The sequence below is a fragment of the Pogona vitticeps genome, chromosome 4, assembly GCF_051106095.1.
Source record: "Pogona vitticeps strain Pit_001003342236 chromosome 4, PviZW2.1, whole genome shotgun sequence".
NCBI classification, from domain to species: Eukaryota; Metazoa; Chordata; class Lepidosauria; order Squamata; family Agamidae; genus Pogona; species Pogona vitticeps.
The window spans coordinates 201,021,284-201,046,500 of record NC_135786.1 but is presented as its reverse complement, the minus strand read 5'-3'; the positions used below and the strand labels follow the sequence as shown (position 1 = coordinate 201,046,500).

At 38.2% G+C, this 25,217-nt stretch overlaps 1 protein-coding gene across 2 annotated transcripts in view; it reads left to right on the top strand.

Annotated features, from left to right (window-relative positions):
• ARFGEF1 (ARF guanine nucleotide exchange factor 1) overlaps window positions 1-25,217 on the top strand; it is a 96,517-nt gene that overhangs the window by 36,816 nt on the left and 34,484 nt on the right. For both annotated transcript variants that reach the window (XR_012086915.2, XM_020812408.3), the window contains exons 8-20: window positions 967-1,142; window positions 3,184-3,317; window positions 7,288-7,522; window positions 11,022-11,121; window positions 11,254-11,393; window positions 11,517-11,625; window positions 12,936-13,137; window positions 14,238-14,349; window positions 16,601-16,806; window positions 16,887-16,971; window positions 19,403-19,574; window positions 20,493-20,644; window positions 21,839-21,967. Coding sequence is in view for 1 of the 2 variants with exons in the window: in XM_020812408.3 (XP_020668067.1) it covers window positions 967-1,142; window positions 3,184-3,317; window positions 7,288-7,522; window positions 11,022-11,121; window positions 11,254-11,393; window positions 11,517-11,625; window positions 12,936-13,137; window positions 14,238-14,349; window positions 16,601-16,806; window positions 16,887-16,971; window positions 19,403-19,574; window positions 20,493-20,644; window positions 21,839-21,967 (1,952 nt within the window). In the remaining variant the exon portion in view is untranslated. The remainder of the gene's footprint in view (window positions 1-966; window positions 1,143-3,183; window positions 3,318-7,287; window positions 7,523-11,021; window positions 11,122-11,253; window positions 11,394-11,516; window positions 11,626-12,935; window positions 13,138-14,237; window positions 14,350-16,600; window positions 16,807-16,886; window positions 16,972-19,402; window positions 19,575-20,492; window positions 20,645-21,838; window positions 21,968-25,217) is intronic.

Below are 25,217 nucleotides of genomic sequence, written 5' to 3'. Positions count from 1 at the left end.
CGGAGCTGTTTGCAATTGGGATTGTTTCTACGTAGGGACGTTCGTAAGTAGATGTTCCACTGTAATTAGAGGGGAAATTGAGGATCATTTTATACACGGAAGTAAGAAGGGAGAGAGGGTCCCCCCCTCCATGTTTTGCAAAGAAAGTATAGGGGGAAAGTGAGCAAGGGGGCGCACAGAGCATCGCTTCCCAGTAAGAGCACACCATGTGAACTCTGCAGCCTTTTTTGGCTTGAGGGCCGTAGGCGAGAGGGTTGGCTGGGAGAAGCTGTTGTTTAAGGCAGAAAGGAGGCAGCCAAGAAACCTGATGGTCCCTCCCCTGCGGATAAGTGCCTGGCAGGTCCTCTCATGCCTGGAGAGGGAAAAGCCAAAAGGCAAACCCACCTCCGTCACGTCGGGTAGCGAGTAAACGACTCCAGATGTCATTGGCGGCATGGCATGCCTCCGAGTCTCCCTTTCCCACCCGCCACGAACAAGAGCGTGCCTCCCTTTGTCTTTCCTCGGCCAAAGCAAGGACAGGCTAGCAGTGAAAGCTGGCAGGTCCTTCAAACAAGCAGCCAATCCATCTAGTGCTGGTGCCAGCAACCCATTATGATGACGGATTGCCAAAGTTCACGGAGGAAAGCCCTGCTGTCTCTTCCAAAGGCCGCGGGGAGAGTGCACACTGTCTATATTTTTTATGATACGTAGAACTATTTCTAGAAGAAAATGTATAGAATTACTATGAAAAATATTGACTTGTAATGTTTCTGTTCAAATCCACCCCCTCTGAGGGTACCCTTACCCCAGCTGCCCCTTACCCTACCCTACCTTCATAAGGAGAGAAAAAATTACGGAAAACAAAATAGTATACCATAACGTTCAAATTGTATGTCACCTGGAATGTTGATCTACCATATTTCTATCTCTGTTACCAGTTGATGTCATTTAAAAAGGTGACAATCTTGGGGTTTTTTTTCCTGTTAGATGTAGGAGAGAGAACAGCTGAAAAGGCTATGGTTGATGGGCCAGTGGGGACTTCAGAAGATGGAAGTGACAGTGAAAATATCCAGGCAAATGGAATTCCAGGGACACCAATTTCTGTTGTTTATACACCATCTTTACCTGACGACAGGTTGTCAGTCTCTTCCAATGATACTCAGGTATAAAACAGATGTATGCTTACATGAAATGCTTTTTGAATACAAATGGAGACAAGTATGTTAGTTTTAAATGGTTTGAGATATTTAACATTACATTAATGTTTGTATTATACATATATAAGGCAAACTTGCATAAGGTAGCAATATTTCTGCTGGGAGTACAGGTGACTTAACTTTAGATTATTTACGTGAATCAATACTAACACAGCACAAACACTATTTTCATGTTCTGAGCCAACATTATATTTTATATGTATTTAATATACTGTATAAGAAAAATCCCTGACTCTTTAGTGTGTGCTGCCTTATTTCAGCTGCACATTGGTTGTCTTCAGAGGCTAACATTTTTATCTGTAAATAGTAAAGTATTTAAATTTTGTCATAATTAGATGATATATGCATGAAATGTCTTATAGTTTCAAATTACTATATTTATTTGTTTTCGTATATCTTTTAATCACAATTATAGCTAAAATGAGATTGTGTTTTCCAGTAAGTTACCTATATGTGAGAAAGCTTGAGATATAAGGCTGCTTTTCTTGAATTGTGTGTAATTCTGTTACTAGTGCAATCGTAGGGCTTAACCCAGTTAGCAACTCAGAAGAAAATCTTGAGGGCATGCTTTTGCCTCTCTTAATAATAAATCCAGACAAATAAATGTGTTGTTCTGTTCCAGAAGAACCAGCAGAGAGTCTTTTAAAAACAAACAGATTTATGAATGGTGTAAGATTTTGTGAACTAAAGTTCACTACACTAGGTACATGAAACCGTATTTTTAGTTCTGATATGTATACCCATGTAAAAGCAATTTACCACAAACACAGTTATAAAGGGAAAATATAAACAGTGAGGTCAGATTGTAATGAAATGCAGGAAGTGGATTTGATAATCCATACAGTTCCTTCCAGCTTTGCAGTTCTAAGGCAATGAAGAAGTATCGTATGTGATCATTCAATTAAATACATGCAAATAAATAATAACCTGAGTGACCATTCACAACAGCAATAGATGATAACCATCAAGATAGGACTACTGAGCATATTTCTCACTTAACTGTGGTTACCTTCTTAGAACCCATATTTACCACATTTAATTCAGACCATGATTATCTCTAATTATTGAGCAATGGACGGTTTCTATAATAATTCTTTTCTCCCCCTCTTTTTAATTTTTTATTTATACAAACTTAAAAACATTAAGACTAACAAATAATTAACAAAAACATTACAAACTAAACATCTATCCTTCCCCTATGGATCAGAGATTTCACTGTTTCTCTAATAATTCTGGTTTCAAATCCTAGGTTAAAATTAGCCTTAACTGTCTTAATGCCCATCCCATTAAAGTTCATGAACATGTTCAGTAAAGGAGGAGAATTCCCTATCCAGAAGGGAAGAGGCTCCAAGTGGGAAGTTTATAATCCCAAGGATGCCTACTGATTTCCCACCTTCAGTTTTCTGGAGCAAACGTTGCCTATTTATCCAGTGTCTTGCAGGACTGTGGTGCTCGTTTTAAAAACAGAAATTAATTATAAAGTATCTGTGTTATGATTCTTCATATTAATGGTTAAATGTAGTTAAACACTGAATGGGATATTAACTTCAGCATCACATTGTTTATTGTTATGTGCTGTCAAGTTGCTTCTGAATTATGACAACAGTAATAGGATTTTCCAGGTATAGGAGATATTCAAGGACTGGTTTACCAGTTCTATCCCTGCAGTTGCGATCATGTTGCTCTGATATGCAGCCTCAAAGCAAAACACTAGTATTATCTAGCTTCTAGCTGGCAATTAAAGAGTCTCTGTGGAGATTGTGGAATGTGTGCTATGTGCATGCACCCCATTAATTGCTGGCAAGAACTGAGTGGATGTCAGATCTCTTGCCTTCCATGTGCATGGCAAAGCAACAGGATTTCAGCCTATGCTTTCTTGGTACATTTGTTTTTTAGGGGATATTTACATCAATATTTGTATATTATGAGAATTACTCATTATACTTCTAATAGTATACAGAATACTGAAATACGTTCACTTTTTTAGGAATCTGGAAATTCTTCAGGACCTACACCTGGTGCTAAATTTTCCCATATTTTACAAAAGGATGCCTTCCTGGTATTCAGGTCACTGTGTAAACTTTCTATGAAGCCTCTGTCAGATGGACCACCTGATCCAAAGTAAGTTGTCATTATTATTCTGTGAATACTGGAGTGATACCAATATAGATGTTTGCTCGCACAGCATCCACTATGGAATGAATTTTTAATATTAAATATGCTAAAACATAGATCTTAATGTGTTATATAAAAAAACTACAGTACTACATGATGCCATATAATTGGTCTGCATAAAATAAGCTTCTAGATTATTCCATTTGGAAATTATCAGACATGAGACCACATGATTCATTTCTAAAGTCTGTTGTGCTTTGTGGAGGGTTGGATTGAAGGTTAAGTAAAAATATCATCAGTTTTGGCCACCAGATAATGACTTCTTGTAGAAATAAAGTGTTTGATCCATATACAGATTTTTAAATTTCAAAATAGATGCAAAATACATGACAATAACATAATATGTGGGTCATTTGTGGGGAAAAACATTTAAGGTCTTAGGAACGAATAAAAGCAATCAGTGTTCACTTGTGAATGGGCAAACGGCATATAAGTGGTCTCAAATGGCTCCAACAGAATGCGTTGAATCCCAGTCCTTCATGCAAAAAGGTGTGGGTTAGGAGTGCTGACTGAGAGTTAAACAATGGCCAAAGCCTTGTTGGCATAGTTACACCATATCATTAGAAGTTAAACACAGATTTAATTTACAAATCTGATTGTTGGAGTATATCAGGAAGTGAAGCAGAGTGAGTTTGTTTGCTTGTTTATTTATTTATTTATTTTCATGAAGGCTTTCACGGCTGGGATCTAATGGTTGTTGTGGGTTTTTCAGGCTTTTTGGCCGTGTTCTGAAGGTTGTTCTTCCTAACGTTTCGCCAGTCTCTGTGGCCGGCATCTTCAGAGGACAGCACTCTGTGCTCTGGTGTAGTTGGCTTGGGAGTGCCAGTATTTATGACTGTGAGATAGGCTTTTGTCTTTTTCTGTAGATGGGTGATTAGTGTTTCTTGTTGTGGGTGTATTGTTGTTATAAGGAGAAGAGATTATCTGTCACTGTGGTTGATGGGTGTCATTAGCTGGTCTTTTGTATGTAGTGATCCCCTGTCCTTGTGGCTGGGTAGAGTTCGTTGACCTTTTGCACGCTGTATTTTTGAGAGCTGGGAGCCAAGTTTTGTTGAGCTTCACATTTTCCTCTTTTTTGTTGAAGTTCTGCTGGTGCTTGTGGATTTCAATGGCTTCCCTGTGCAGTCTGTCGTAATGATTGCTGGTGTTGTCCAGTATTTCAGTATTTTGAAATAGAATTTTATGTCCAGTTTGTTTTAGGGCATATTCAGCTACTGCAGATTTTTCTGGTTGTTTTAGTCTGCAGTGTCTCTCATGTTCTTTGATTCTGGTGTGTATAGTTCGTTTTGTAGTTCCAATATATACCTGGCCACAGCTGCAAGGTATCCGGTATACTCCTGCAGTGGTGAGGGGGTCACCTCTGTCCTTTGCTGACTGTAACATTTGTTGTATTTTTGTGGTGGGCTTGAATACTGTTTGTAAGTTGTGTTTTTTCAGAGGTTTCCCCATGCCGTCCGCGGCCCCTTTGGTGTATGGCAGAAATACTTTATTTGTGGGTGGCTGTTTTTCTTCTTCAGTTTGGTGTTGTTTTCTTGGTTTGATGGCTCTTGTGATTTCATTTTTGGAGTAGCCATTTGCCTGTAGGGCCCAATTCAGGTGGTTGAGTTCTGTCCTTAGAAACTGAGCTTCACAATTCCGATTTGCATGGTCTACCAGTGTTTTGATTATGCCTCTTTTTTGCTGTGAGTAGTGGTTGGAGTTTTTTTGTAGGTACCAGTCTGTGTGGGTGGGTTTTCTGTAGACTTTGTGTCCCAGTCGGAGGTTAGTCTTGAGTAGGACCATGACATCTAAGAACGGGAATTGGCCCTCTATTTCTTTTTCCATGGTGAATTGTATATTTGGGTGGATGCCATTGAGATGGTTGAGAAATTCTTCCAATTTTTCTTCACCGTGACTCCAAATTGCAAAGGTGTCATCCACATATCAGAACCAGACTGTGGGTGTGACGGGTGCCGAAGCCAGGGCAAGTTTTTCAAAATGCTCCATGTAGAAGTTTGCTATAACCGGGCTGAGGGGGCTGCCCATGGCCACTCCATCTGTCTGTTCATAGAATTCATTATCCTACTGGAAATAGCTGGTTGTTAGGCAGTGTTGGAAGAGGGCCTTGATGTCTTCTGGAAATATCTGCTGGATGAGTGTCAGGGTGTCCTTTATCGGTACCTTAGTGAACAGGGATACTACATCAAAGCTGATCAGTATGTCCCCAGGGTTGGGTTTTAGGGTGCTGATCTTGCTTATGAAATGTCCTGAGTCTTTGATGTAGGATGAGGTTTGTCCAATGTGGGTCTGTAGGAGGGTTGCTAGGTGTTTGGCTAATTCATATGTTGGGGAGCTGATGGCACTTACAATGGGCCTAAGTGGGATTGAGTCCTTGTGGATTTTAGGGAGTCCGTATAGTCTTGGTGGGAGAGCAAGGACAGGGGATCACTACATAAAAGATCAGCTAATGACACCCATCAACTACAGTGACAGATAATCTCTTCTCCTTATCACAACAATACACCCACAACAAGACACACTAATCACCCATCTACAGAAAAAGACAAAAGCCTATCTCACAACCATAAATACTGGCACTCCCAAGCCAACTACACCAGAACACAGAGTGCTGTCCTCTGAAGATGCCGGCCACAGAGACTGGCGAAACATTAGGAAGAACAACCTTCAGAACACGGCCAAAGAAAAACCCACAACAACCATATTTATTTATTTGTTTGTTTGTTTGTTTGTTTGTTTGCTTGCTTGCTTGCTTGCTTGCTTGCTTGCTTGCTTGCTTGCTTGCTTGCTTGCTTGCTTGCTTGCTTGCTTTATACTCCGCCCATTTAGACGCAAGTCTACTCTGGACGACTAACAATAAAAATGACATAAAAAATATAAGAAAATAGAGAACAACAGTAGTAGTATTGTTCAAGATGGGGAAAAGATAAAAATAATCAAGTGATGACAGGAAGGAAAGCCTGCCTAAAGAGCCAGGTGTTGAGTTCCATTTAACTGTAATTTCATATGTCATGTTTTGGAAGTGAACAAGCTTATCATTTAGATAATTGGTCAGAAGCTCAAAGTGGCTTGCTCTCTAAAGCTTGGGATATATAAAATATAAACCCCTTCATTCATAATTTTACTATAACTATAAGCTATTGTTTTAATTGATTTGTAATATGTAGATTGATTAGTTTTATTATGAGCCACTTTATCCATAGAGAGATTTTAAGCAGTTTTCTTTAAAAAAGGTAAGGAACGTGGTGGTGCTGCAGGTAAAACCGCAGAAGCCTTTGTGCTGCAAGGTCGGAAGACCAGCAGTTGTAAGATCGAATCCATGCGACAAAATGAGCTCCCGTTGCTTGTCCCAGCTCCTGCCAACCTAGTGGTTCGAAAGCTTGTAAGAATATGAGTACAGTGGACCCTCGACTTACAGACGGCTCGACTTACAGACTTTTCGAGTTACAGACTTCTCTGGCTGCAAAATTTAGATTAGACTTGCAGCCGGAGAATCGACTTACAGACCAGAAAAAAAACAAAATGGAACAAAAATAGAATAAAAACTGCCAGTTATGGGATTAATCAGTTTTCAATGCATTGTAGGTCAATGGAGATTCTACCTACAGACTTTTCGACTTGCAGCCACCGCTCCAATACGGATTAATTCCGTAAGTAGAGGGTCCACTGTAGATAGATACCACCATGGTGGAAAGGAAACAGTGTTCCTTGTCTAGTTGCACTGGCGATATGACCTCAGAAACTGTCTACGGACAAAACGCTGGCTCTACAGCTTGGAAACGGGGACGGGCACTGCTCCCTAGAGTTGGACACGTTCAGTTCCCCTGGACTAAATGTCAAGAGGAACCTTACCTTCAAAAATGTGTATGGGGGGTGATCACTAGAAACTGTTAAAATAACTGTGACTTTATATTTCTAGGTCTCATGAACTGCGGTCAAAGATACTTTCATTACAGTTGCTGCTCTCCATTCTACAGAATGCAGGACCTGTTTTCAGGACAAATGAAATGTTTATCAATGCTATCAAGCAGTATCTTTGTGTTGCTCTATCTAAAAATGGGGTCTCATCTGTTCCAGAAGTGTTTGAACTTTCTCTTTCAATATTCTTGACTCTGCTTTCAAATTTTAAAACTCATCTGAAGATGCAAATTGAGGTAACACACTTTCAAGTAATTTATAGGCCTTGTTTGGTGTAAATCAATATCTTTTAAGGCAACATGTAATTTAGTTAAAATCAAATGAGAAGCTTGCCCTTTCATAGGGCAATTGTGGTTTCAGGGTCCCTGTTTCTTCTGCTTTGCAAACCATCTTATTTGAATAAAATAAAATAAATAGTCTTCAAGCTATTACTAGTTATGAGAAAAATTTACTGAGACATTGAAATAATAGACTATTACTTTTTTGCAGGCATTCTGATGTTATCCAGTGTAAGAAACTGTGATCTTCATGTTGACCAAGCATTCATGTGTTGGATTTCAGGTTTATGTGGGGCCTTCCCGCATGGAATTTTACACATACGGGTCCTGAGTACCTGACCTCTGTGCTTCACATTATGCGGTCAGGGTTTACATGTATTTGGTTGTGTGTGAGAAGACTTCTGTGGAAACATGAAATCCAGCACATGAACGTCAGTTAGAGACGGAGTTCAGTTTATAGTTATTTGTATGTCACTTTTGACCTTAAATCTTTTCTGTTGGAATAATGCCATTGGTCAAACAGTCTCCCCATGGAAACATAACTGATACCAATTATCGTGGTTCTTTATGGAAGAGAGGAAAACTGTATCTTCAGGCACTTGGCCTTTACTGTTTGGAAGAGTGTTCCTTGCAACATTTGGAATTCATGGATATTGTAGAAAAGGAACATATTAGGGTTGTGTTGCCAGTGGGTGGGAGCGCATTGTTTTAACTAGCATGTGTGGAAAAATTCTGTTGCAGTCTCTAATTATTAGCATTGACACTATTGCACCTTGTCCATAATAAGCCCTACCAGTGCCCTAAATGTGACTTGAACTGGCCAATTTAGCCATATGATTGAAGTATGTCTATATTTTATGTGCTGTCAAGTTACTTCTGGCTTATGACAAATGTATGAATTAATGCCTTGAAAAAGGTCCTGTTATTGATAGCCCTACTCAGGTCTTGCAAAGTCAAGACCATGATAAGCAACTAAGGAATACTTAAGGCTACATTCATTTATATGAATATGCATACGTATTTGTCTGCTTCCATATCTAGTCTACAAATACTAGATTTGCCTATTATCCCATTATTGACAATCTGGATGTTATCTAACATCTTTTTCCTGATACCTGTGGACAAGCACAAGAAGCAGCCACCTTTTGACATCCATGATAAGGGCTGGTGCTAAAGGTTTGATCCACTTGCCACCATCTCATGTCATTATAAGCCATGGTGCAGCTGGTTGAAATTTATCTTGTGGTGTGTGAAGGCAGTTCTGCTAATACACTGTTTTTTTTTTAATAATTTACAAACCGCGGTTGGAAGCCATAATGATGGCTTGCAAACATTGGCTTAAATCATAATGTGTTATGCTGTCTAAATCTACCATAATGGCTTGTCTGTGGCTTATTTCATTAGCTGCCTGTCCTGACGAGGGTGGGAAAGAAGTTTTGTGGTCTGCCATGTAACTACTGGCATTTGTCTGTCTGAGCCGTTTGCTTTTTCATGTACTACAGAGCAGCAAAGCTGGACATTTGTTACAGTTTTTAGTTATTAACGTAATATATTATAAATTCTTCATATGCTACCTTACTGCATTAGTCTCTTCTTCGTCTCTGACTGCCACAATGAATACAATGTTTGTACATGCATTTTTCGTTCATATGTATTTCTTCCTTTACCTGACAAAGACTGAATTTAGAAAGCTTTGTCTAATCTACATCCCAGCAACACCAACATGTATTGAGAAAAAATTTGGGACCTTAACTCATGTAGCCTCCTTTTGAACATGAAACTAAGTACTGAGGGTTTGGACTTCATTTTCTGAATAGTAGTCCCCTCATTTAGCCTTGTAAACTTCTTCTGAAATTGAAAAGAGATTGGAAAGCAGTTTGTGATCTGATATCTGAGTCAATTGCTCAAAATATTTTTGACAAATGACAGTATACTCAAGCTTCTTGCTTGTGCCTCAGTGGTTCTCAAACTGGGATCCCCAGATGTTCTTGGGCTGCAGTTCCCAGATGCCTTAACCACTTGCTGTGCTGGCCAGAATTTCTGGGAGTTGCAGTCCAAGAACATCTGGGGACTCAAGTTTGAGAACCACTGTGTTAGAGTCCATTCAAGTTGGATGGCAGGACTGTCTTTCAGTATAAATCTTTCCAGAATTCTGTCTACATCTGACTATTTTATGAAAGACAGTTGATTTTGAAGGGTTATAATTATTGCCATTTATGTTCCAGGACAGAAGTAGGCAACCTAATCTAAGGGTCACTTACAGACTGTGACCTAAATTTAAAAGCCCTCCACAAGTGGGCAAGTCTCTACAAAAACAATATTTTCATCCTCTGGCAGTCTGTGGAGCAGTAGAGAAAGAAAGAGAAGGAGCTGTTAGAGAAAGAAGGGGTTAACTTTACTTAATTTTTGTTTCTGTCCCTATCCACCAATGGTTATAGTCCTGCTGACTCCTGGCATATGGCTCCAGAGAGTTTGCCTCCAAGGGCAACCCTTAGCACAATAAGAGTCCTCCACCCCAACCATATAATATCAACAGATTATGAGCTCTGTCAGATGAAATAAGAATATTTGAAATGTGTGCTGCATGAAAAACATGTTGTAAAAAGGACCTATTGGCACATAATATTTTGTGGTATATGGAACTATGAATTTTTCCCCACCCCTTGTCTCCTTGTACACTAGCTTTGGCACACACATTTCTTTGTTTAAATTGTAATTTCCAAGATACGTTTTTTCCTCTCAGATTCATGTTTCTATTGTACATTTTTTAAAATTTGCCTAGCAAGGCATCTAAATGAAGTTTAATGGAGTTGGTAGGATAGTAATTGGAGTAAATGAAATTACTGTTACAGTCAGACTCTATGGCCTACATGGCCACGTATAATCATAAGCTTCTGTATGAATCATTCACCTTGAATTAAAATGTCGCTGTGCACCATATGGCTGCCTATTATTTTGATGAATAGAAAACCATATATTTTTATGGTGCCATAGCTCAAAATAGCAAGATAAAGATATGAATATATAAAAAAAAACAGGCAGATTTTTTTTTCCAATTCATGGTACCACAAAGGTCATTACATAAGTCTTGGCAGCAAATTGTGTCTCATTAATGAGGCGCTAGATGCGTTTCTGGGTACATGCCTGATCACAAAATCAAGCATGCACCCAGGAACAGAACTAGCATTTTTGAACAAACAACAGTTAGCTGCAGAGACTTAGGCAATTTTCCTTTCATTTGCATAAATTTGTAACACAATTCTGGTCATTATTTTTCCTAGAGATATGTGTCTTATTGAATTTATAGATTAACAATTATGTAAGTCATATATTGATAATTTTGTATATATGTATCTGTGTGGGCACATGCACATGCAGGTAGGGGAAGAGTGTACTTGCAAAAAATGCCAATTTTTAGAAATAAACAGGTAATGCCTCTTTGTACCATTTTCCTTAGGTTTTCTTCAAGGAGATTTTTCTATATATCTTAGAAACCTCCACTAGCTCCTTTGATCATAAATGGATGGTTATACAAACTTTGACAAGGATATGCGCAGGTATTACTCTGTTGGGCATACCTTAAAATGTTTTACATATCTCATGTCTTGCTAGCTTGAGAATGTTCATTGCTATATGCATATGTATTCCTGGCAAAAGCTCTTCAATGTGTAATTTTGTTGTGGTTACAGATGCCCAGAGTGTAGTGGACATCTACGTAAACTATGATTGTGATTTAAATGCTGCAAACATATTTGAAAGACTAGTTAATGATCTATCCAAGATTGCACAAGGAAGAGGCAGCCAAGAACTTGGCATGACCAGCATTCAGGTAGAAATTATAGCACATGTTGCCATATTTCCAGTTATAAAATATGTTAATATTAAAACATTAATCAAATATTTATCTAAATCTTTATCTAAAATGATTAACTAAATTTTTAACTTCTTTCAGGAGCTTAGTCTTAGAAAGAAGGGCCTGGAATGCTTGGTGTCTATACTGAAGTGCATGGTAGAATGGAGTAAGGATCAGTATGTGAATCCCAACTCCCAGACCACTTTAGGTAAATTGATACTTTAATATTCTTGTTTGTGATCTCTCTGAGTTACAGGCAGAGGTTCTGCGCCTGCACAGGTTTCATTTGAAATGTCTTAGAGGGGAGCGGAATTTCAGAGGGAGAATGCTATTATAGATTTTATTTTACATTGTGGAGGGGAGGTTGTGCCAGCTTATGCTGAGCTTCTTTTCATCTACTGCAACAGCAGAATACTTCACCCACTTGTTCGAATAAATGGGCATTGTTGTCCTCACTCTTTAGCTTTGTTTATTCGTCCTTTCTTTATTCTAGTTATAGCTCATCTCTGATTGAAATATTTAGTATTTCATTTTGCTCATCCCACCTTCAAGCATCTTACCAAGTTTGTATGGGTCTGTAGTCTTAAAAGCCTGATTCAAGAATTATTAGATGTGGCAGGGATGTGAGAATCTTCTTCAGCAACATTCTCCCACTATCCTTGCTGATGAGAGAAGGATATTAGGTTGGCACTGCTAGAACATTACCAAACAAACCTGATGAAATGTGACCTATTGATCATCTGTTAAGTGCAGTCATTATTCTTAACAAGAGTGGAGTCATATGAGTGAATAATTGTATCCATAAAATTTATTCAGTTTGGCATATATTTGTAAAGTCTGCAAGTAATGTTGATATTCATAGAAGTACTCATACTGCAAGTACTCATACACCACTGGAAATACATCTGGTAATGGTGCTGGTCTAAAAGTAGCAGAAAACTTTAAATAACACATAAGCACACCTTCCAGACATTGTGCAGATGGTGGTACTGGTACCCTGTGGTCACATATGCAGTTTAAATAGAGTGCTCTTTCTGCAAAGGTCTTGCAATAAGTTGAAAAGAAAACACTCCTGGGAACCTGTGAAATCAATCTACTATATTATTCAAAGTTTTCAAGATGTTTCTCCAGCTCATGCCTCCACTTGTGGGAATTGTTCATGCAGCAGAATATAGCATATTATAAAACTTCACAACATTTAGAACAGTAGTGAATATACTTGGATTCTGTCAAAAGTTACATTACTTTTCAGTCATCAAAAAATCTTTCCCCTTTTTTTCTTATTTACACATGTATATAGTTATTCTTATTCCAGTATTCAGAGCTGTAATTCTTGTTTAGATTCGTAATTCAAAAATATGTTAATGTGAACTGGTTTTTATGTCATTGTTTTTATATATTTGTAAATTTTATTAATGGGAAACTTAGAATAGTTATAGGCAATTGACAAAATGATACAGAGAAGCAAAATTTAATATTGTTCTTAAAAAGCACCTTTCTCTTGCTTTTCATGTACAGGGCAAGAAAAACCAACAGAACAGGACAGCACTGAAACCAAACATCCTGAAACAATTAACAGATATGGAAGCTTAAATTCCCTAGACTCTACAGCCTCATCAGGAATTGGTAGCTACAGTACACAGATGTCTGGTACTGACAACCCAGAGCAGTTTGAGGTCTTAAAGCAACAAAAAGAAATTATAGAGCAAGGAATAGATTTGTAAGTTTATTTATTTCTGCCAAAGTGTAAATTCTTAGAATTCAGCCAAGTCTCCTGCTTATCCATCTTTCAGTTACCATCATTTGTTTACCCGGTTTCAATTCTTAAGAGGGATACCACAACAGCTGAAGTAGAGGTTGAAATTTTACATGACTGTGCTTATAGAACAATGTCATGTGCATTATTCAGTTATGTTCAGGATGATCTGATAGAACTTTACCAAACCTGCCTGACAGAACATGATGCAATGATCAGAAATTAAGTGTAGTTGATTTTCTTAATAGGAATGGTTCATCATATATATACTGTATGGTTCATTATATATATATAAAATCTGGAATAAATCTGAACCTCCGCATGTAAAAAACCTTTCATGTTCTTCAGCCTTAGAAAAGTAGCCTTCACACAGGGATCCATTCGGCTGTTGTTGGTAAGGGAAAACAATACATCCACAGCTGTCTAGTTAGTGAATCATTTGGCACTAGGATACTCTCAGGTGTCAGTTCACTTGAGACTGTGGATTTTTTACTTTGAATTCTAGTGAAATTGTTTTTGGTTGTGGCAGCTACTTTTAAATGGAGTAGAATGAGATGGATTTTTTAAAACAAAAGCCTGAATTGTATGTACATTTGTTGTTCAGTTATTTCTACAGTCAATTCAATTCCAATGAAGAAACATAGGATTGTTAGATAGGGATTTTAAAGGGTCAATATTGTGACTTAATTTTGGTATGTACTGAGATGAAAGAGCATAGTGGAGTGGGAAAAATCTGGGATTAAAGTACCCCTAAAAGTCCTGTATATTGTTCTTATTCATCTGTTCTAGCATCTCCCCTGGCAAATAAATTCATGTGCATTTGAATATAAAGAAAAGTGAAACTGTTATTACCAGAAACGCTATTGCATGGGGATGGAATTCTTGATCTTTGGCTTACGGGGTGGATCCAGAAGAAGTCCCTTTTGATGCCATCTAATGTGTTTTGATTTTTTCACAGGTCTTAGAGTAATTTTGCTGTTAAGTTGTCAATATCTTTCTGCATGCCAATGTATGTCTCTTATATGTATTTCTCAGTACTTACTAACACAAGCTTTAATGTACAGATTTAATAAGAAACCAAAGAGAGGAATCCAGTATCTGCAAGAACAAGGGATGCTTGGTACTACTTCTGAAGATATTGCCCAGTTCTTACACCAAGAAGAAAGATTAGATTCTGTAAGAAATAAGTTAATTTCTAGAATATATACCATTTATTTGATGAATACCATTAAAATGTTTGGGCCAAACTGACTGCTAACCTTCTATTGTTACTGTTCTGCTTACTGTGGAAATAAATGTACAGGCCTCTTGTTTATAAGGTGAATAAAGCAGCCTCTTAGCATGCTACACACTTTGTTTTGAAGAAAAGGAGAAATAAGGATTAATTGTCCTGATGTCATAGCTTCAAATCTAGCAGCAGCCAGATGTGACCTGAAATATGGTTGGTTGACATGTCCCTATAATGCACCAAAACAACACTTTATTTAATTAAAAAAATGAAACCTTTCTTTTGCATGGTGCTCAGGCTTGCATTCTAGAATGTCTTCAAGGTCTGGAGAATTCCATGAGTGATGAGAATCCATATTGTATGTCACGTTGTATGTCTTTGCTGTGTGGCTATACATGTGCACATGTTCTCATGGCAGTTTTCCTTATATTTCGTCAGCAGTTCTCAAACTAGGGCTGCAATTTAATTTGCTTTAATGTACTTATAGTTGTAAGCTGCAGTGCCATCCAAACAAAGCTCTTGTATCACTTGATGTGAGGAAAGTGCTGCTCCTGGTTCCAGCTTGATAAGCACTCCCCCCATGCATTCTGCTGCCTAGTCTCAACTCCCTTCCCTGCCAAATCCACCTTCTTTTTTTGTTGCTGCTGCCATTACAGGTTGCCAACCCTCTTTGAAACAGCACCATCCATGGCAGGTGCCTGCCATGTATTTAAGCAGCCACTTCAAGTAGCTTAGCATTTTTGCATGGAGTTGGCCAGGCGGCTAGTAACTGCAACAGAGAAGCAGAGGGGGAAGAGGATTAGCTGCTTGTGCTGCTGCTGTTGTAGAAACTGAATCCAATGAGCCTGTAACTGAGCAGAGAGAAAAGGTCTTGGTATCACAATGAGATGGGGAGGCTGAAGAAGGAGGATGAATGATAATCAATGAAACAGGTGAATAAACGTGTGAGTGGCCAAATGGGAGAGGAGAAGAGGCAGCAATGGTAAAGTGAGGTGGGGAGATGGTCTAGGGAGAGAGGAAGTGCTAACAATAGTGACAAGTCCCTTTCAGTTGAGAGTGGAGGAGTTTTCTCATCTTAGCATTTTGGTGCCTCAGGCAGCTGCCTTACCCAACCTAAAGAATTAAGAGATCATTGAACACAAACTGTGAATTAACTGGACCTCCTGCAGGGTAAAGTAGTTTGATACATAATTTCTAAATTATTCTCAGAGATTAAGTGGTTTGGTATAGGAAGCAAGAGTCAAAGAGAAGAAATGAACCTGGAAGTAGGAAATACACAAATGGCTTGGGGCAGAAACATTTGTTAGAGAATTAAATGCAGGACCTTGGTACATATCCTTATGGCTATGTATATCCTGTAGCTGAAGAGCAAAAGTGTATAAATGGCTTTGGCTGAGAAGGAAATCAGCTTTCTGAGAATCTGATTATTTTCAAATAGCTTTCTAGCATTTAGAGCAGCAAAGAAAAGCTTCCGAATGTATGAAAATGATTGTTGAAATCTCAGAAGTCAGAAAAGGTTGTTGAGCAGACCTTAGACTGATTATAAAGTGAAGCTTGGGTACTTTCTATAATTGTTTCCCCTTCTCTCAATCATGGGCAGAAGCAGAAATTCAAAATTAGGTTAATTAATATAGCAAAGTTTAGTTTTCTTGGTAAACAGTGCAAGAATTTATTTCAAAAGAAACAACACACTTCTGGCATTTTGTGGGAATTGGGGAATGAAAGGTTTAATTTGTTGGAGGTCTTACACAAAAGGTGATTGGTTTTCTTTTTTAGATATATGAACCTAAGCTGTCTAGAGTTTTAAATTCAAAATTATAGTATTATAGATATAGTATCTTTGATGGTAGAGCCCGGTGGTTTCAGTAGTTAGATGCAATAGTTCATGGAGTAGAATGCCCATGTGGTAGAAAGGAAAAAGTACTCTTAAAGACTGCACAAACATGTTGGGACTTCAGTTATACTTGCAGACAGTAAGTGTCTTGTCCTCATGAAGTAGAAGGTGGTTTTCTTGCTTTGCCAAGAAAACCTTTGTTTTTCACTGGTTCTGACTAGCATAACATCATACAGTATTTCATTGTACCTTTATTTTTTAATATTGAGAACTAAAAAATGGAATCTATTTTAATCACTTTCTTTGTTTTGTATAGGATTCTGAGGGTGAATTGATTGAATTTACAACCTTTTGTTTCCATTTAGACTCAGGTTGGTGAGTTCCTAGGAGACAATGATAAATTTAATAAGGAAGTTATGTATGCATATGTGGACCAACATGATTTTTCAGCAAAGGATTTTGTTTCGGCTTTGCGAATGTTTTTGGAAGGCTTTCGTCTGCCAGGAGAAGCTCAGAAAATTGATAGATTAATGGAGAAATTTGCTGCGAGATACTTAGAGTGCAACCAAGGGTGAGCAGCTTTCTCTTTCCTGTGTCTGTCTATGAAATTAGGTAATGGAGAAAACTGATTATATATTTTCTTTTTCTCAGGCAAACCCTCTTTGCTAGTGCAGACACAGCATATGTCTTAGCTTATTCAATTATCATGCTGACAACAGATCTCCATAGCCCGCAGGTATGTTACATGCATCCTTTTAATGTTGGAAGTTATAACAGAGAAGCTTAAACTTTAATGCCATGTTTTTAAAAATAACTTTTACAGAAATTTCATGCTTCACAAATCTTTGTCTTGTTTCTTATTTTCTTCCTGTCCAGACCAGCATTTCTGCATTTTTCTCCATTTATGTCCTCTGTTGTTTCATCAACAGCAAACTCACCGGTTTTTTTCAAACTGTATGCCTGTGTTTCTAAGGCTGAAATCCTGTTCATCCTATAGTATCTGTAATTTTTTTTTCCAAAATTAAACATGTCCTTCTTCCATCCTGAAGTTCCCATTGTTCCAAATTATCTGTTCCATCATTGGAAACCTGCCATCATCCTGGCAGTAGCGATTTGTGGTAATTAAAGACATTCCCTTCCCATGACCCACATGGTTCCCAGTGGTGAAAGGGATTGTGCAGACCATGGCGGACTGGGGACAGGAAGAGGAAACATTTAGTTTCCAAAAACAATGTGCTGGCTGATAATTCACAGGCATACACTGTGAAACTTAGGAACAGGATTTCAGTGTAAGTGTCTGTTTTCTAATTATTCTGTATTTTGATGACACCCAACTTCTCAATTCTGTCAAATTCCAAGGTATTTGTTTCAATTCTAAACTAGTGTCTGGTCTCAGTAATGGACTGGATGATGCCAAACAGATACAAGCTTAATTCAGACAAGGTAGAAGTGCTCCTGGTAAATTGAATGCCAGATTAAGAAACAGAGAGCCAGTGTTAGCTGGATGGGGTTATACTTTCTCTGAAAACTCAGGTTCACAGCTTTGGTGTACTTCTGAGCTTTGATATCCAGATTTTGGCATTGACCAGGCATGCATTTGCACCGTTAAAGTTGTTGTATACCAGTTGTGCTTGTTCCTAGATAAGTCTGATTTAGCTTTCGTGACATATGTCTTAGTTATTTTTCTTGATTGGATTACTGCAGGCTGCTGCACATGGAGCTGTCCAACATGCCCTCTAATTTTCAGCCCCACTGGGCAGGGCTCTGCCCCTCAGGGTGCGGTGCCACCCCTGCGTGTGAGCCCTCTCCATGTGGGGTTCTGTCGCAACCAGAACCAAAGGGACTGAAAATGATCATTGTGGGTTTGTGGAAGAAGAGGAGGCCTGCACAGAGAGGGGTGGAGTTACACATTCACACACTTTAGAGGGAACCTTGGAGCTGCCATTGAAGATGGTTCAGAAACTTCAGCTAGTCCAAAATGCTGCAGACTGCTGATCATGACTGGTTATAAGAGAGTATATAACTCCTACGTTAGAACAGCTTCATCAGCTGCCACTGTGTTTCCAGGCATTTTAAAATAGCTATAAATCCCTATACTGTTTGGGTCCAGGCTATCTGAAGGATCTTATCTCCCCATATGAGTTTCCCTGGCTCCTGATCCTCAGGGGAGGCCCTTCAGTTGGTCTTGCTGTCTTCATAATATATGTGGTGAGGATGCAAGAAAGGGTCTTCTGTGTGGCTGCTCCCTGGTTGTAAAATGCCCTCCCAGTCATTAGCCCCCTGAATTTGCTGTTCTGTTGTGTATGAATAGTTAAATTGTAAGTATTTCAAATTGTTTTACTGTATTTCAGTTGTTATTGGTTCTTTGAAGGCTATTTTATTTGTGGTTCCCCACAAATAGCATGTTGAGATAGCATGGTATGGATATGGAAAAATAAATAAATCACACATGATAGTAATAAAACCTAGAGGCTACTGAACTAAGGTTATTTCTGTTGAGATAAGTCACAATTGCCCTATCAGCCTCAGCTAATAGGTTAACTCACACCTTCAGTGGCCAGTCTTGAATGCAAGAGTTGCTTTGGGAGCCTTTTTGCAGTCCAGAAAAGAAATACAAGTAATTGTATTAAATAAATAGAAGCAGTTGAAGAGTTATATTTTACCTCAGTAGAATTTCAGAACAAGATTGCATTACAGGTTTTTTTTTTTTTTTTTTTTTTTGGAAATGGAGACAGCAGAACAAATATACTTATTTTTTTACCTCAGGAGCACTATTAATCTTAATGTACCTGAATGTACAACATACACGTTTAGAAAATCTGGTTGTCAGGTTACAGTCTAGTTTAAAGTCTTGCCATGGCAGTTTCATCAGAATGGCCCTTAGCTGTTCACTGGAGTGATGTTTTCCTGTGGCCATTCTTGATTTGATTTTTACAGCCAACTACATGGAAGTGTAAAACCAACAATAGAGTTAAACAGGGGTGACAATAGCTTGTGGACATTGCGGAAGAGAGATGAGTACATTAACTAGGTGTCATCATTTTTGGGGCCAAGTTTATACGGAATCTTCAAGTTATTGACCTTTCAGTAGACTCTGATTAGCACTCCTTGATCCTAGTGTAATATCCCTAATTTTGTTACCATGGAAAGTTTTTCCTATTTTCTAGGTAAAGAATAAAATGACAAAAGAGCAATACATTAAGATGAATAGAGGCATCAATGACAGTAAGGATCTCCCTGAAGAATATCTGTCTGCCATCTATAATGAAATAGCAGGGAAGAAGATATCAATGAAGGAAACAAAAGAGTTAACAATACCCACAAAAACAAGTAAACAGAGTAAGTATTCGCGAAGGCTTTCACCGCCGGGATCTAATGGTTGCTGTGGGTTTTCCGGGCTCTTGGGCCGTGTTCTGAAGGTTGTTCTTCCTAACGTTTCGCCAGTCTCTGTGGCCGGCATCTTGCTGTCCTCTGAAGATGCCGGCCTCAGAGACTGGTGAAATGTTAGGAAGAACAACCTTCAGAACACGGCCAAAGAGCCCAGAAAACCCACAACAACCAGAGTAAGTGCTCATATCAGATTTTAGAAGACAATTTTCCAGTTTTCTCTTTTTTGATTGTTATTGAAAGTCTTGTAAAACTGCTTAAAGTTGTTATAAGTAGCTTTTAAATAATAATGATAATAATAATGCATAAGTGCTGTTACTGTATGTAGTTACTGTATTCTTTTTATAAGAATGAAGGAAGGAGTATAAAGGGATGTGCATTTAAATTTTTCATGGATATGCAAAAGTAAATATATTCAGAATAGTTATAGTTACTAAAACATTATTCCCTGTTGAAACATTTGCTTAAAGTGGATTTTTAGATTGTAACTGTGATGCTGTAGAAAGAACATTTCTACAGCATGACAGTTTTATATTATTATTTTAATTTGTAGTGCAAAGGTATAGGGTCTAGTAAAATAGCTTAAAGTGTCTTGTTGGAGAGCTACACTTTAATAACTCAGAGTTGTACAATCATAATTACTCCAAGGAGAAAGTGCTATTTACAAAGCAGTTCTTTGTGAGATTGCACAACTAGTTGTATTGTGTATCATGCAGTCATTTTTATAGATTGCCTTGCTTCAATGCCTAGAAAGCTTACACAAGTGTAATTTTACATTACATCAACTGCGACTGGATTTCATCCACTGTAAAGTATTTTTCCTGAGCTCTGATTAGTAAGAAAATTTCAACACAGAATATTTGCATACAGGTGTGGCTAGTGAAAAGCAAAGACGACTATTGTATAATTTAGAGATGGAACAGATGGCTAAAACAGCTAAAGCTTTGATGGAAGCCGTGAGCCATGTTCAAGCTCCTTTCACAAGTGCAACACACTTGGAACATGTAAGACCAATGTTCAAGGTATGTCTTGCTTAATATTCTTCTCCTTCCGGTCACTTCACATTTCGTTCATGTAGGTCAATGTTTTGGAATAAGAGCCTGACCATACAGGAGGAAAATGTGGAAAATACTATGGGTTTGGCGCAGGCTGAATCACATTTTTCCGTATTAATTATATGACACAATAAGAAATGCATATCAGCCTGGAGTTCCATAGCCTCAATCCATAGGTTTTCCTCCTCAGCAGAGACCCTTTTACTTTTTTAAAGCTGAATGCTTTCACTTTGGTTACAAGTGTGTGACTGCTTTGAACAGATGCAGAAAGGAAAACCCAGTTGAATGCATACACACACATAAGGCACCATCCCCCTTGATTCATACCTTAATAACTGTGTGTGTGTGAGTGTGTGCGCGCACACATGCACACACACACACACATACACACAAAGTCTCTCTTTTACAGAGAGCAAAGCCTATTTCCCCAAACACTTTTTTTACAGTTCTCCGTGAGTGACAAAATCATACTAAAACAAACCCCAGTTTTAGTATTATAGGTAAAGAAATTGAGCTTTTTTCCAAGGGTGAGAGTTTTTTAAAAAGCTAAAAATAACTATATGAGGAAATTGAGGTAGGAAGCCTTTTTATTGTTTGTAAGGCAGTTCTTTGTAATGACACCAATTATAGGGCTATATGCAGAATTGCAAGCAAATATCAAGAAATAAAGGAAGTCTCTCCTGGTTTTTGAATGGTCACTTAAATCACACAGACAAGAATTCCCTGGTGTGATTTTGCAGCAAGTGAATGCGAGTGAATTCACATAGCCCTCGCTGCATAGTTTCTCCCTAAATCCGAACGTTAATCACAAGACTATACCCTCTGAACCAGTGGTATTTACATAAATGTTGACATAACAAGTTGCATACATTTGGTGAGTTTGAATCAATTGGGACTAAAAACTGGATTTAGCCCTTATGTATATTAAAATATTTTTGTGGCAGATCTCCTTTTCCTAACACTGATAATGTTATACCTTCCACTTTTGATAGAGTTGTACCTATAAGTATTTTGGATACTGACTTGAGTTTCCTGAAAGAAAAGTACAATATAAATAAAATCGGATGACTAGATAGAAACATATGCATCCAAATTCTGCTTTATGTCTACCTGTATTGAATATTAATTAAAAGTGGGTTTTTTAATTCATTTGTATTCTAGTTAGCTTGGACACCTTTCTTAGCTGCATTCAGTGTGGGTTTACAAGACTGTGATGACACAGAAGTTGCCTCTCTTTGCCTAGAAGGCATACGATGTGCCATTCGGATAGCATGTATTTTCAACATTCAGGTAAAACCAAACTCTGATGTTTCAAAAAAGCATTGAAATAATGTGCCATTAAATAGTTGAAGTGTACCATAAAATACTTGATGAAGTTTACTAATATGCAGTTTATTAACAAAAGTTAGAAGTAACTTTCCAAAAGCGGAAGTAATTTTAGATTTCAGACTTGGAATGAGATGAAATTATGTACATGGCCCTAATGTAGAACTGAGCTTGTCTATAGGCAGCTTGCCAGGATTTTTATTTTTTATTTACTAAAATAAGTAAACTCATACGTAGGGCAGATTGAGAGTAATATTTTCTAGAACTTGTTTTTTAAAATCAGCTCATATTTTCCTAACACGTGTATATGGCAAATACTTGCTTGGTCAAATCTATCATTATCTGTATTTTTATTACATTAATTGCTTTGGTTTCTCTCCTTGAGAATTTCGAAGAATCCAATAAACTTTGATAGTTTAGCATTCTTTACAAAATATCCGAAAATCGTGCCACGTTAACAGAAAACTCTTCATCTCAAGCCCAGATGTATGAGGATAGCTGTGGTTATTCTCTGCAGAAATTTGATTACCACCTTTAGGACTACTTGAGGGCTTAGTCCTGTCATTTTAGATTAGGTTTGGGCATGTTGTTGTTTAGTCGTTAAGTCGTGTCTGACTCTTTGTGACCCCATGGAACAGAGCACACCAAGCACTCCTATCTTCCACTGTCTCCTGGATCAAATTCATGTTGGTAGCTTCGATGACACTGTCCATCCATCTCGTCCTCTGTCGTCCCCTTCTCCTCTTGCCCTCACACTTTCCCAACATCAGGGTCTTTTCCAGGATGTCTTCTCTTCTCATGAGTGGCCAAAGTATTGGAGCCTCAGCTTCATGATCTGTCCTTCCAGTGAGCACTCAGGATTGATTTCCTTCAAAATTGATAGGTTTGTTCTCTTTGCAGTCCAGGGGACTCTCAAGAGTCTCCTCCAGCACCACAATTCAAAAGCATCAATTCTTTGGCAGTCAGTCTTCTTTATGGTCCAGCTCTCACTTCCAAACATCACTACTGGAAAAACCATAGCTTTGACTATGCAGACCTTTGTTGGCAAGGTGATGTCTCTGTTTTTTAAGATGTTGTCTAGGTTTGTCATCACTTTCCTCCCAAAAAGCAAGAATCCTTTAATTTCGTGGCTGCTGTCACCATCTGCAATGATCATGGAGCCCAAGAAAGTAAAATCTGTCACTACCTCCATATCTTCCCCTTCTATTTCCCAGGAGGTGATGGGACCAGTGGCCATGATCTTAGGGGTTTTTTTATGTTGAGCTCCAGACCATTTCTGGTGCTGTCCTCTTTCACCCTCATTAAGAGTTTCTGTAAGTCCTCCTCACTTTCTGCCATCAGAGTGGTATCATCTGCATATCTGAGGTTGTTCATATTTGTTCCGGCAATCTTAATTTCGGCTTTGGACTCATCCAGTCCTGTGTTTTGCATGATGTATTCTGGGTATAAGTTAAGCAGGGAGACAATATACAGCTTTGTTGTACTCCTTTTCCAATTTTGAACCAATCAGTTGTTCCATATCCAATTCTAACTGTTGCTTCCTGTCCCACATACAGATTTGGCCATAAACCTTTATAAATCTTGGTCCAGTTGATTCTTACTTGATTTTTACGTTGCCCCCCCCCCCCAAGAAAGATAAGACATGTACATTTTTAGATGCAGCTGCTCTGAAAATTCTGTATAAAATTCCTTTGGAATTGTCACAGTCAATTGTTATTTGTTCTATAAACTTTTGAATGTGTCTTCTATCTGTATTGGTCTAGTAGGAATTGACACAGTAGGAAGATGAAAGAATAATTAAGTAAATTGGGGCTACTTGGATACAGGACAATTTTTCTGTGAATGTAGAGAAATTCAATTAATGCAGCACTTGCATGCAGTTTATGCCGCAACATGTGTACAAAAGAAGATCTAGTAAATGGGTGAGATAATATTATTGATGTAGCCTCTTCTGGTAAAAAATATTCTAATAATTTTAGCATTTTAAATTTGTTTGAACTTAATATTTCATATACATCCATAATTGTAAATTGTATTGAGCTCTGATATGAAGAAAAAAGAAAGGAAAAATGTCATTTGCCTGCACACAGCACATGTCGTTTGCAGGTGGACATACATAAGTACAAAGCTACCACAAAATAGGTAGGAAGGCAGAAATGTGAGCGGCTTGAGTCTGTCTAATAAATGCACCCTGATACTTCAAATATTATAAATTTTTAGATGCTCAGAGAGAAATGATTTTACATGTTTGCCTGTCTTCAAGATTTTAGGATTAGTAGGAAATATGACAGTCAGTGAGGAGAAAAATGTTTCTGAGGAAAGTTGAAAATGCAGTCTTCAAACATATTGAAATACAGTGGTGCCTCACTTAGCGATGTTAATCAGTTCCAGAAAAAACATCGCTAAGTGATTTAATCGCTAATCGATATTAAAAAGCCCATAGGAACATATTAAAACGTGTTTAATACGTTCCTATGGGCGAAAAACTTACCTTAAAGCGAAATTCCTCCATAGCGGTGGCCATTTTGGGTGACTCTAAAGCGAGGCAAAACAGCGGTGGACATTTTGTTTTTGCGGCGGCCATTTTGGAACCACCAATCAGCTGTTTAAAAAAGTTCGCTTTGCCACGATCACTTCCCCACGATCATAGAAAAGCGAATTTTAGCCATGGGGACATCGCTAAGCGATCGCTCCAACGATGGCCAAAAGTGCATCGCAAATCGATTTCATCGCTCAACGGAGCGATCACTAAGCGACACACCACTGTATTGGTACTTGTACTTGATGTTGCATTGTCATCCATTAAATACTCAGGGGTGAAAGAAAAGTGAAAGGTTATATGTAGAGGGGCAAACAAGTGATTTTTCTCCCTCATTATTTCTTCTTTTACATTTTTGTTCTTGTTAATTCATCAAGGCAGGATACTCTCATCTTTGTTTATGCTATTTTGCAGTGTTATGTGTATTCCTAGAACCCAGTGAAACACCAGATAAAGGCCCAGTATAAGTACAGTACTCTAGCAGTTGTTACAAGATTAGGAGCAGTTTGTGGTATCATGTTCTCCTTTCCCTGTGCATATGTTTTCTTTAGTGGCTTTCATCACAGTTAAAGTTTATTATGACCAGTATCCTGTTCCATTGCCTGATCAAGGAGGTTCAGTCACATGAGCATTCCTGCCACTCCAACAGGCTTCTGTTTGTATGTCCAGCCTTAC